General features: G+C 41.2%; 1 protein-coding gene across 2 annotated transcripts in view; it reads right to left on the bottom strand.

The window, feature by feature from the left end:
• Window positions 1–4,770: 4,770 nt before the first annotated feature.
• LOC144596267 (protein FAM117B-like) overlaps window positions 4,771–12,332 on the bottom strand; it is an 82,882-nt gene continuing 75,320 nt past the window's right edge. For both annotated transcript variants that reach the window (XM_078404487.1, XM_078404488.1), the window contains one exon: window positions 4,771–5,172. In XM_078404487.1, the coding sequence (XP_078260613.1) occupies window positions 4,863–5,172 (310 nt within the window). In that variant the 3' untranslated portion in view covers window positions 4,771–4,862. The remainder of the gene's footprint in view (window positions 5,173–12,332) is intronic.

Here is a 12,332-nt window from a genome sequence, read left to right as displayed (position 1 = left end):
TGCAAAGATGGCCTTGGCTCTTCATTTTTAAAACTACCACCCATGATTGCCATCCTGCCTTTAATATGACTTTCCAAATTGATCTCAACTATGTTTTAAAATCTGATGACATGGATAATAAAAGGTGCCAGCAATGGTTTTCATGGCAGATTTCAGCAATGAGGTGGTTACAGTTAATAATTATATTGTGGTGGGCTGGCGCCTGATGTCATAGGAATAAGAATAATAACTGGAGTACAGGTAATGGTAGAGATGTGTTGGATGTTGTAGTGAGACTTAGGATCATCGTGATATTTTGAACAAAATCCCATGTATGAACAGTGAGATGAAGGTTTCATGCAATATAGTGCTTTTGAAAAGCATAAGCAGTGCCCATCTGACAAGCAGATCAAAGCAAGCTGTGATAAGTGTGGAAAGGTGGGAAGCTTCGCACGTCGTTTGTTATGGAAAATGGAATGTTAGATGTTTTGACTGTTATGAAAGTTGAGAGGCATATCCATCCATATGATTGTAGGAATGAAAAAAGCAGTGTTACAGTGAGAATATGAGGATGGATAGTGCCTTCTTGTGGAAAAATAGTACAAGTTGAAGCAGTTGCAAAGGAAGAGTTAATACACAGGACATAATAATATCAACATGTTGTTTACATAGAAGATGGGTACCAAATCTATAAACAGATTGTGGATGAAGGGCAGGCAATTGAATTCAGTCACTGTGATGGTATTTTGGGCAGTTTAGATCTTGTGAAGTGACGAGGCCACTGTGTCCATTGGTGATGAGAAGTACAAGACCACTTTACTGATGGTAAGGCCTTTATTAAGGAAAGGACTGAAGAGAGTAGAGATAATGATGAGGTTATGAGTTCAGTGAATTATAGGATTGGTCATGATATGGATAAAGCTGTGAATTTTAGAAATTGGTTAGACAGAACCCTTCTTCTGATTGGGTTGGAGATAACAAGGGAGACGGTCGCATGGGTAATCAGGAGAGATGTTGGTATTCAGAGTTTAGGATACATGCTATTGGGATCTACAAGCAACAGGAGAACCAGGAAGTATTCTTAAGTTTAGGACCTTCTGGACTAGTTATAAGAACACCAAGAAATGCTATGAAATTGGTCTGGTCCTCTTCATTATATTACGAGAATGTGAAATGGAAAGTGGCACAAAGAAATGTAGTTGTCAAAAATGCCAGTTTAAAAAAGGTGGTGATTAATGAGGGTTAGGGCACTGAACTCATTTTGTACAAGACAATGATGGGTTATACCATGCATAATGGATTCAATCCTGGTCAACAAAATACTGCAGTGTTGCTGTCTGGACTCCAGGGACCTGGTTCAATCCTGACCTCAGTTGCTGCTCTGCAGAATTTCATCATATTTTCTTCACGACTGTGTGGTTTTCTTCATATGTCCCAATTTCCACCCATCCCAAAGATGTGCTGGTAAATTGGACTTTAGAATTGAGATACAGTGCGGAAACAGGCCCTTTGGCCCACCTAATCGGCACCAACCAGCAATCACTAGCACTAGGGACAATTTGCAATTTTACTGAAGCTAGTTAATCTACAAACCTACACATCTTGGGAGCGCAGAGGAAACTGGAGCACCCAGAGAAAACCCACATGGTCACAGGGAGAATGTAAACTCTGTACAGACAGTGCCCATAGTCAGGAACATACCCGGGCCTCTGGCGCTGTAAGGCAGCAACTCTACCACTGCGCCATTTAATTAGCTATTGTACATTGTTAACTGCAAAAGGAATCAGAGGGGAACTGTTCGATATGTTGGAGAGAAGAAGTTGCAGGGCGACAGGGAAGTAAGGAGAGGGAATGAGACTAATGGGTATTACTTCCCTGGTAACTGACATCTCCACAATAGATAAAATGGCCTCTACTGTCAGTGAAAGCTGATCCAGATATCTGAGGCAGAGTCCATTTAGTTTGTATATATTTCTAACGTTCTAATTCTTTTGATAACAGTACATAGTGATCATGCATAACCTGGTTGTGAGCAATTTTGTAGATTTTAATTATTGACATCATGATTCAGTTACTATGGAAACCATACTTCAAAGGGAATTAGTTAAAACTCCATTAACAGTTCTGCCCCATATCTTCAAGCATCTATTTATGCAGCAGTAAGCTCACAGTGAAATAAAAATAGAAAATGTTGGATATACTCAGCAATTCAGGCAGTATCTATAAATAGAGAAAAAATATTATCATGTTGAAAAAATATTAAATGATTAAATTTTATTGATCTGCTTTTCTCCCCACCGATGCTGTACTAGTGTCTCAAGTATTGTGTTTTTACCCAGCATTCCAGCATTATTTTTTGCTTTTTGATTCCTCAGTTGAAGCCATTTTGAATTAGGTCTTCAGAGGATGAAGATCATTTAATTGTAGATCTGCAAGAGACCAAATGTTATGTCCAAGTGATAACTTCTAAGCTTTTGCTTAATTACACACAGCCTGAAGACTAGTTAACACGATATTTTTATTGCAGGTCTCTATTTAGGGATTTCATCTATGGGAATGAGTGTTACTGGAGAACACGAGGAAGGTAAAGCAGTGTGCCTTCTTACCCCAGGACTGCTATTATTATGGAGATTGATCATTTACCATATTTGCAACAACTGTTAAGGGACGTTTGATGTGAGCAAGAGCTACTCATACAAAGTATTATTTTAATGCTTTATGATTGCAATATTTATGCAAATACATGGACACTTTGAAGCCAGTGTTGCTTCAATGGAGTGAACATTTGCCACTCTTCAGATGGCACGCATCTTACAACTGCACCCAACCATTGATTGTAACACAGTCCTTGTCCTGTTTCCATAACAGAAGTTACTATTTGTTTGCCATAAGTAGTGATGCTTACAATGCCTTTGGGATTGGAAAGGGGCAGTCCAAGGCTTCCTGCTAAGTCATGCATCGACACAACTCGATCCTCCAAAACCAGATCAATCTTTCGGGGTGACTATAGAGCCTATACTAACTAATACTAGCACTTTGAAACATCAAGTTCTTTATATCTCCATCATCTAAAATTATGCTGTGGACTTTACAACTCTACACACAAGAATTCTAATACATTGACAAAAGATTGACAGTGATCTACAGTGCTAATTTACACCCTTAAGTATGAGTAGGCAAATGTATTTTGTCAGACTCCATCTAAATTTCCAAACCTAATAAATACTGCAGTTAAATGAAATGAGACAGTTGAAAATTGGAGTTTGTCCTGACATTTCAGATGTTAGCTGGTCTGACCTCAATGATATTTGCTCTTACTGGCAAAGGTGTCAACCTAAATGATCTACATTACTGAGTCACAATGCTAAAATCATCCTTATAAAAAGCAAATGATTATTTATCATCATTGATAAGAACTTGCAGCATTTGTGGCCAAAGTTTTTACATTCTTTAATCTTTAAGTACTACTGGCAATTTCAACACAAACAGTACAAAAATGTGTATGATTTGTTGAATGAATAATGCAAAGTTCACTATTACCACCGTTTCAAGGATCTTGAATATTTAAAATACAAGGAGATAACCTTCTTTATTCTCCAAGGAAATAAATTTTCCACATGGAAAAGCAGTAAAGGCTCATCAGGTATTCCAAAGATGAACAATTCATTTTAAAATACTACGAGTGTTTGTTCCAAGTCAAAGGCTCTTATAAAAACACCCTTTAAATATCCAACATGAGGAGTTAAAACTCTGGACACCAAATCCAAAATATAAGCTCCCAGTGCATCTTCAGAAAAGATGAAATCCAACCGTTTCTAACTAAAGCAAGAACACTATCAAAGAGCTGATTATATATCTAACTGTATTGGAAAGCTGCAGATGCTGGTTTAAATCAAAGTTAGACACAAAATGCTGGAGTAACTCAATAGGACAGGCAGCATCTCTGGAGAGAAGGAATGGGTGACATTTCGGGTCGAGACCCTTCTTCAGACTGAGCCTGAAGAAGGGTCTCGATCCGAAACGTCACCCATTCCTTCTCTCCAGAGATGCTGCCTGTCCCGTTGAGTTATTCCAGCATTTTGTGTCTACCTTAAATATCTACCTGGTGTCATACTGTTTCAAAATACAGTTTGCAATGGTGTGATCATAATAGTCCGTCAATAACAACAAGACAACAAAATGCCTTCACATTGTTTCACTCATTATCCCACTCTATGACTTCCATGCTAATAAGCGCAAAACAGCAACTTGCCATAATCTGGGAAATTTTTAGTATTGGTCATGTCTTCTCATGTGAAAGTGACCAGTGATATAGTAAATTACAATAGTACAAATGAAACAAGGAAAATTTCCTGAGAACGGAACTACTGTAGCACTCAAGTGTTGCACTAGTGTAAAGCTGGCTTCCATTTGCCTTTGATTAACTTGGATATGTTAACTTTATATATAATATATATAATCTTTATTTAAATGTAAACAGAACAGGAACCATAAAAAGATAAGGTTCCACAGAGGAAGGGAAAATAGTGACAGCTATGGTCCTTTCAAGTAACATTTTGCCCAATCACCTTGAAGTTTGTGGCTTTCCGCAGATTTTGTCTTTAGTCCTTGTGCCCATGGGGGGGGGGGGGGGATACTCCACACTAAAAAAACGCCAAACATCATGCACCTACCAAAATCATCCCCCATTGTGAAAAGGTCTAGAGGAAGGCATTTCCTTAAAAGTTGCTGTTGGGTTTGATTGGACCCTGTGACCCACCCTCCCACCACCCTACACCCTCCCACCTGCCTTTTGCTGTACCCTGGGGCCAGAAATCTTATTGATAAGTTGCAGATATGTGACGCTGTGGTAGGTTTCTCCAATGAAGGCCTGCTTCACTGGGTTATTTCTCCAACTCTTCTGTCTGTGCTGAATACTGGTGTACTGAAGACTGCAGGAGGCCCATGCAGGTGCCTCTTGAAATTCTATCTTGCTCCATGTGCGTTGGCAGAGGCTGTGCCAGAGATACTGTAGGTAAGATTGCTGCTGGGACTATGAGGCCATGGTTGGAGTTCTTCAGTGCTAGATCTTGCGTAGGTAGTAGTGGCTTCAGGATACTGACCAGACAGAAAGCAGAGCCACTTTTCGGTATAAAGTTCACCTTGTTTTTATCTGGACAGAAGAACTGAGGAATTTCATGAAGCTGCTTTGGTCTGAAATCAAGAAAATGCAGCATTAGGCAAAAAACAAGGTTTTTAAAAAACCCAGTCTGTCTTCAAGGTTAATCAATAAGCAACCTGCTTCCAGTCTTGCTCACAAGCTTCAATATGCCAGTCTCATTTCAGTAAGTTGAGTGTCAACCAAATGACTGTATACCAAATGTGTATTGTTGAGATTTCTGTGTGATAGAGGGACAATAAATTTACCCACACAACAGGATATTTCAGAGGAAAGTTAAGTTCTTGATTATTTACTTTTCCTCAAACCAGCAATAATGCTGATGTGTTTTGTATATATTTGCGAAATTGCACCATAATACTTCAAAATAAGTTTGTTAGCTGTAAATAGAGAACAACAGCAAAGCTGTAATAATGTGGTTCAGCTATGGCTCATTGACAAAAGGATATATCCAATCTGTCCAATGAGCAACCAAGCAGACTACTGTAAACTAATGCAAGATATATGAATGAAAATGATATTGTATCAATTCCCAAATAAGATGCTCATTAATACTCAAATTGGGCAGGAGGCATTTTATTCCAGGTCTCATTACATTATTATTAATTTAAATACGGACAAATAATCTAAATTCCAGGGTTAACAGTGCAACTCTTGATTTCTAAATACTTGCATAAGCAATGAAATGAGAATCAATGGCACTAGCTGGAGTCATAACATACAGGAGTGGTTGGGAGGCTTTCACAATCCCAGGACAACGTTGCAGGACTTCCTTGAGCTAGTATTCTAGGGTCAAACATCTTGATGCTCTGTCTATAAACTCCCCTTCATAAAGTCAATATTGTTAATATGTGCTCCATTCTCACTTCCACAGTATTAAACAGTGTACAGTAAGACCCGGGCAACATCCAGCCTGATTGATACTGCCATGTATCATAGAATCAAAGAGCCAAAGAGCATGGAAACAGGCCCCATGGCCCAACTCGTACTTGCCGACCAAGTTCCATCTAAGCTAGTCCCATTTGCCCGCATTTGGCTCATATCCCTCTAAACTTTCCTATCCATGTACCTGTCCAAGTATCTCTTAAATGGTGTTACACAACCTGCCTCAATTACCTCCTCTGGCAAATTGAGTGTCAAGAAGTGTCATCTCCACAGCCACCTCCTGTGCAGCCTTCGGATGCAGGCTTTTAGAATCAAGAGATGTAGCTGTTCAACACATTTGCAACGGGGCTGGAGTTGAAAAATAGATTTTGATTTTGCTGCAATCGTATGTGGTGTTGGTGAAACCTCAACTGGATAAGGAATATAGTTTTGATCCCCTTACCTATAAATGATATAGTAATGCAAATATATAGTAAAAAAAAAGGCAGGACAAACAAGATTCATGGGGCTAATTCCTGGGATATGAAACATGGAAGAGCAGATACTGGTTTACAAAAAAAGAAACAATGAGCTGGAGTATCCCAGCGGGTCAGACAGCATCTCTGGTGAACATGGATAGATTGTGGCTCCTTGCCTTTATTTCGGGCCTTTATCGACGCGCCACAAGATCACGTTTCAGTTCAGGATGGGTTAGAAACATAGAAAATAGGTGCAGGAGGAGGCCATTTGGCCCCTTCGAGCCAGCACCGCCATTCATTGTGATCATGGCTGACCATCCAGTAACCCGTGCCTGCCTTCTCCCCATATCCCTTGATTCCGCTAGCCCCTGGAGCTCTATCTAACTTTCTTTAAATTCATCCATTGAATTGGCCTCTGCTGCCTTCTGTGGCAGAGAATTCCACAAATGTACAACTCTCTGGGTGAAAAAGTTTTTTCTCATCTTAGTTTTAAATGGCCTCTCCTTTATTCTTAGACTGTGGCCCCTGGTTCTGGACTCCCCCAACATTGGGAACATTTTTCCTGCATCTAGCTTTTATAATTTAATGTTTATATGTTCCAACATGAATGTCACCTATTCATGTTCTTCAGAGATGCTGCCTGACTTCAGCACTTTGTGTCCTTTTTATTCCTGGGATGAGAGGTTGACCAAGAGAGACTAATTTGTTAGGCTCTGTATTCCTTGGAGTTTAGAGGAATTAGAGATGACCTTATTCAAACATGTAAAATATCCTAGAGACTTGACCGGATAGATGAAATGTGTATTAATTGCAGGTGCTGGTTTACATCAAAAATAAACACAAAATGTTGGAATAACTCAGCAGGGTAGGCAGCATCTCTGTTGAGAAAGAATGGTTAACTTTTCTGAAGAAGGGTCTTGACCCTAAACGTCACCACTTCCTTCTTTCCAGAGATGCTGTTTATTCCGCTGAGTTACTCCAACATTTTGTCTATTGACAGGGTAGATGTTAGGATGTTTTCACTTGAGGGAGAGTCATGATCATGAGGTCATAACTACAAGCCATATCTGGTCATTTAAAACTGAGGTACATAGAAATTTCTTCATGCAGACAGTGGTAAACCTCTGAAAATCGTAGCCCAGGCAGGTAGTGGAAGTTGGATCATTAGAAATATTAAAAATGGGTAATTACATGATGGTCTCCTAAATCTTCTTTTAACTTTTCCCCTCTTACTTTAAAAAGATGTCCTCTAGACATTCTACCTTGGGGAAAAACACTGACATTCAGCTCTATCTATGCCTCATAACCGTATAAACTTATATAAAGCTTCCCTCCATCTCTCCAGTAAAAACAATTAATTTTGTCCAATTTCTCCAGAGACGGACCTTGTCAATTTTTTTAACTGAGATCTATGTAGACAATAGCCACTGTCCTATACTCAATTATTTTTGTTACCTCCTCAAAAAACAAAAATCAAGTTTGTGAAACATGACCTCTCCAACACAAAGCCATACTCTGACTGTTCCTACTAAATCAGTACTTTTCCAAATGCAAGTAAATCCTATCTCCAAGAATCTACTCCAACAATTTCCCTGAGACTGATGAATGGCTCACCATTCTATAATTTGCTCAAATATCCAAAATTGTCCGTCTTAAACAAAGGATCAAATTGGTTATTTTCCAGTCTTTGCCAGTGGCTAAATGAGGCCAGTAGAGATCAGTCACAATCAGAAGTAAATGGTGGGGCAGGCCTGAAGGATCTGATAGCCTTCTCTTGCTCCATTTTCTTGCATACTGTGTGACCCCAACCTGTGAATACTGGTTCTAGATACTCCAATCACTTGGGCTCTACCCAGACAAATCATAAATTTCTGAAAATGTGGCCCAATCTCAATGAACCATGCAAATTGTTCAGGGATGAGTTAACCAGGGAGTTACAGATGAATGGTCTCTGCAGAAAGCAGAAAGGAGTGGAGATGGGAAGATGTGGCTAGTGGTGATATCCCGTTGGAGGTGGCGAAAATGTCGGAGGGGATTATGTGCTGTACGCAATGGCGACTGGAGGGAGGGGGAGCTTGAGTAGCGGGATACTGATGTGACTAATACGAGGATAGAAGAGGGGAAACCCCGTTCCCTAAAGAATGAGGACATCTTGATGTCCTGGTATGGAACATCTCATCCTGGGTGCCTCATACCGTGACTAATGAAGACCAGTGAGCCAAAAGCCATCTTGACCACCCCATCCCCCTGTGACGCCACTTTCACTATGTAGCTGCACTCCTAGATCCCTCTGCTCCACAACATTTCTCAGAGCCCTGCCATTCAGTGTAGGTTCTGCCCTGGTTAGACTTCCCAAAATACAACACCTCGCACTTATCGGTATTAAACACCATTAACCATTCCTCAGCCCAACCAATCAAGACCCTTCTGCAATTTTTGACAAACATCTTCACTATCTACAATACCACCCACTATAGTGTCATCTGTAAACTTATTTATCTTGGCTTGTACATTGTCATTCAAATCATTGATATTGATTACAAACAGCAATGGGCCCAGCACCGAACTCTGAGGCACATCATTAGCCATAGGCCTCCAGTTCGATAAACAACCTTCCACCATCATCTTTTGCTCCCTTCCATTAAGCCAATTTTCTATCCAATCGGCTAACTCTCCTTAGATCCCAAGCGATCCAACCTTCCAGAGCATCCTATCATGCATGACCTTGCCAAATGCCTTGTTGAAATCCACATATACAATGTCTACAGCTTCGCTCTCATCAACCTTTTCGGTCACATCTTCAAAAAACTCAATCAGATTCGCGAGGCACGATCTCCCATGTACAAAACCATGCTGACTATCCCTAATCAACATTTGTCTATCTAAATACATATAAAAAACTGACCTTTGCACCTTTGAACTCTGCAATCATCCCTCAAAATACTATCTGGTAATTTTCCGACCACAGATATCAGACACTGGTTTGTGTTTCCTGTAGTTCCCAGGCTTTTCCTTGCAGCCCTTCTTATTTAGAGGCACAACATTTACCACCCTCCAATCTTCCGGCACCTCACTGTCATATTTAATGATGACTAATATATCTCAGCCAGGGCCCCTGCAATTTCTTCTCCAGCTTCCCACGGTGCCCTCGGATATCCCAAAAGGTTCACCCACCAATAGTTCAGTCGCTTTCCAATTTCCCATGGGTAGGTCGAGCTTTGCCCTCTCCCTTACAGGGCCTTTTACATATTTGCTCAGTAAACATTCCTGATCACATTTGACAGATTTCACCCCATCTAAGCGTTTGCACCATGACAGTCCCAGCCTAAATTGGGAAAGCCTTTTCACCCACTAGCACAACGCTATTAGTCTTGCACCTAGCTACAATCTCCCAGCATATTTGTTCTTCTAATTCCCATTCACTATTTTGGAACCTTTAGTACTTTCGCAACAAGGTGTTCATTCCTCTTTTATTTCTCAGCTCCCCCCATTTAGTCCCACTGGACGAACCATCATAGAACATAGTACAGTATCACGCAGGAACAGGTTCTTCGGCCCACAATATCTGTGCAGAACTTGATGCCAAGGCCAACTCTTATCTGCCTGCATATAATCCATATACCTCCATTCCCTGCATACCCATGTCCCTATCCAAAAGACTCTTAAATGCCACTCGCGTAACTGCATAACACCACCAACAGTTTTGCAGAAAAATGTGAAGCAAAATCAGAATGGCGGAAATGAAATAAGAAAGCGGAAACTTTCCGCCGAATTAGGAAGGGTTGGGAGGGGTGAAACAAGGAAAATGGCAGACCAATTAAACAAGTACTTTGGTTCTGTCTTCATTAAGGAAGACACAAACAATCTCCCAGAAATACTAGGTGACCGAGGATCTAGTGGGAGGGAGGAACTGAAGGGAATCCACATTAGGCAGATGTGGTGTTAGGTAAACTATTGGGACTGAAGGCAGATAAATCCCCAGCGCCTGATGGTCTGCATCCCAGAGTACTCCACGAGGTGGCCCTGGAAATCGTGGATGCATTGGTGATCATTTTCCAATGTTCTTTTGACTCTGGATCAGTTCCTGTGAACTGGAGGGTAGCCAAAGTAACCCCACTTTTTAAGAAAGAAGGGAGAGAGAAAACGGGGAATTATAGACCAGTTAGCCTTAGATCGGTAGTGGGGAAGATGCTTGAGTCGATGATGAAACATTTAATAGCAGCGCATTTGGAAAGCAGTGACAGGATCGATCAAAGTCAGCGTGGATTTATGAAGGGGAAATCATGCTTGACTAATCTTCTGGAATTTTTTGAGGATGAACAAGTAGAATGGATAAGGGAGAGCTAGTGGATGTGATGTATCTGCACTTTCAAAAAGCCTTTGACAAAATCCCACACAAGAGATTAGTGTGTAAAATTAGAGCATATGGTATTGGGGGTAGGGTATTGACATGGATAGAGAACTGGTTGGCAGACAGGAAGCAAAAAGTAAGAATTAACGGGTCCCTTTCAGAATGGCAGGCCGTGACTAGTGGGGTTCCGCAAGGCTCAGTGCTGGGACCCCAGTTATTTACAATATATATTCACGATTTAGACGAGGGAATTAAATGTAACATCTCAAAGTGTGCGGATGACACAAAGCTGGGTGGCAATGTGAGCTGCGAGGAGGATGCTATGAGGCTGCTGGGTGACTTGGATAGGTTGGGTGAGTGGGCAGAGGCATGGCAGATGCAGTATAATGTGGATAAATGTGAGGTTATCTACTTTGGTGGCAAGAACGGGAAGGCAGATTATTATCTGAATGGTGTCAGATAAGGAAAAGGGGAGGTGCAACGAGACCTGGATATCCTTGTACATCAGTCTCTGAAAGTGAGCATGCATGCACAGCAGGCAGTGAAGAAAGCTAATGGCATGTTGTCCTTCATTGCAAGAGGATTGAGTTTCGAAGCAAGGAGGTCCTACTTCAGTTGTACAGGGCTCAGGTGAGACCACACCTAGAGTATTGTGTGCAGTTTTGGTCTCCTAATTTGAGGAAGGACATTCCTGCTATCGAGGGAGTGCAGTGTAGGTTTACCAGGTTAATTCCTGGGATGGCGGGACTGACATATGATGAAAGAATGGGTCGACTGGGCTTGTATTCTCTGGAATTTAGAAGGATGAGAGAGGATCTCATAGAAACATATAAAATGCTTAAGGGATTGGACAGGCTAGATGCAGGAAAAATGTTCCCGATGGTGGGGGAGTCCAGAACCAAGGGTCACAGTTTAAGAATAAGGGGTGGGCCATTTAGGACTGAGATGAGGAGAAACATTTTCACCCGGAGTTGTGAATCCGTAGAATTCTCTGCCACAGAAGGCAGTGGGGACCAATTCACTGGATGTTTTCAAGAGAGTTAGATTTAGCTCTTAGGGCTAACGGAATCAAGGGATATGGGAAAAAGTAGGCACGGGGTACTGATTTAGGATGATCAGCCATGATCATATTGAAAGGTGGTGCTGGCTTGAAGGGCCTACTCCTGCACCTGTTTTCTATGTTTCACCCATCTTGTATTATATTCCCATCTTGGGAAAAAGGTTTTGACTTTCTATCCTATCTTATGCTCTTATAACTTTATATACTTCTATCGGGTCTTCCAACCTCCGACATTCCAGAGAAACCAATCCAAGCCTGTCCATCCGCTCCTTGTAGCTGATACCGTCTAATGCAGGCATCATTCTGGTAAACCTCCTCTGCACCAGTTACAAAGCCTCCACATCCTTCCTGTACTGGGGTGATCAGAACTCCACACAATACTTCAAATGCAGCCAGACCAATGACCCGTGAAGCTGTTTCATGGCTTCCCTCTTATACTCA

Source organism: Rhinoraja longicauda, chromosome 8, assembly GCF_053455715.1.
Source record: "Rhinoraja longicauda isolate Sanriku21f chromosome 8, sRhiLon1.1, whole genome shotgun sequence".
Taxonomy (NCBI): Eukaryota; Metazoa; Chordata; class Chondrichthyes; order Rajiformes; family Arhynchobatidae; genus Rhinoraja; species Rhinoraja longicauda.
This window is presented reverse-complemented; position numbering and strand designations above follow the sequence as displayed.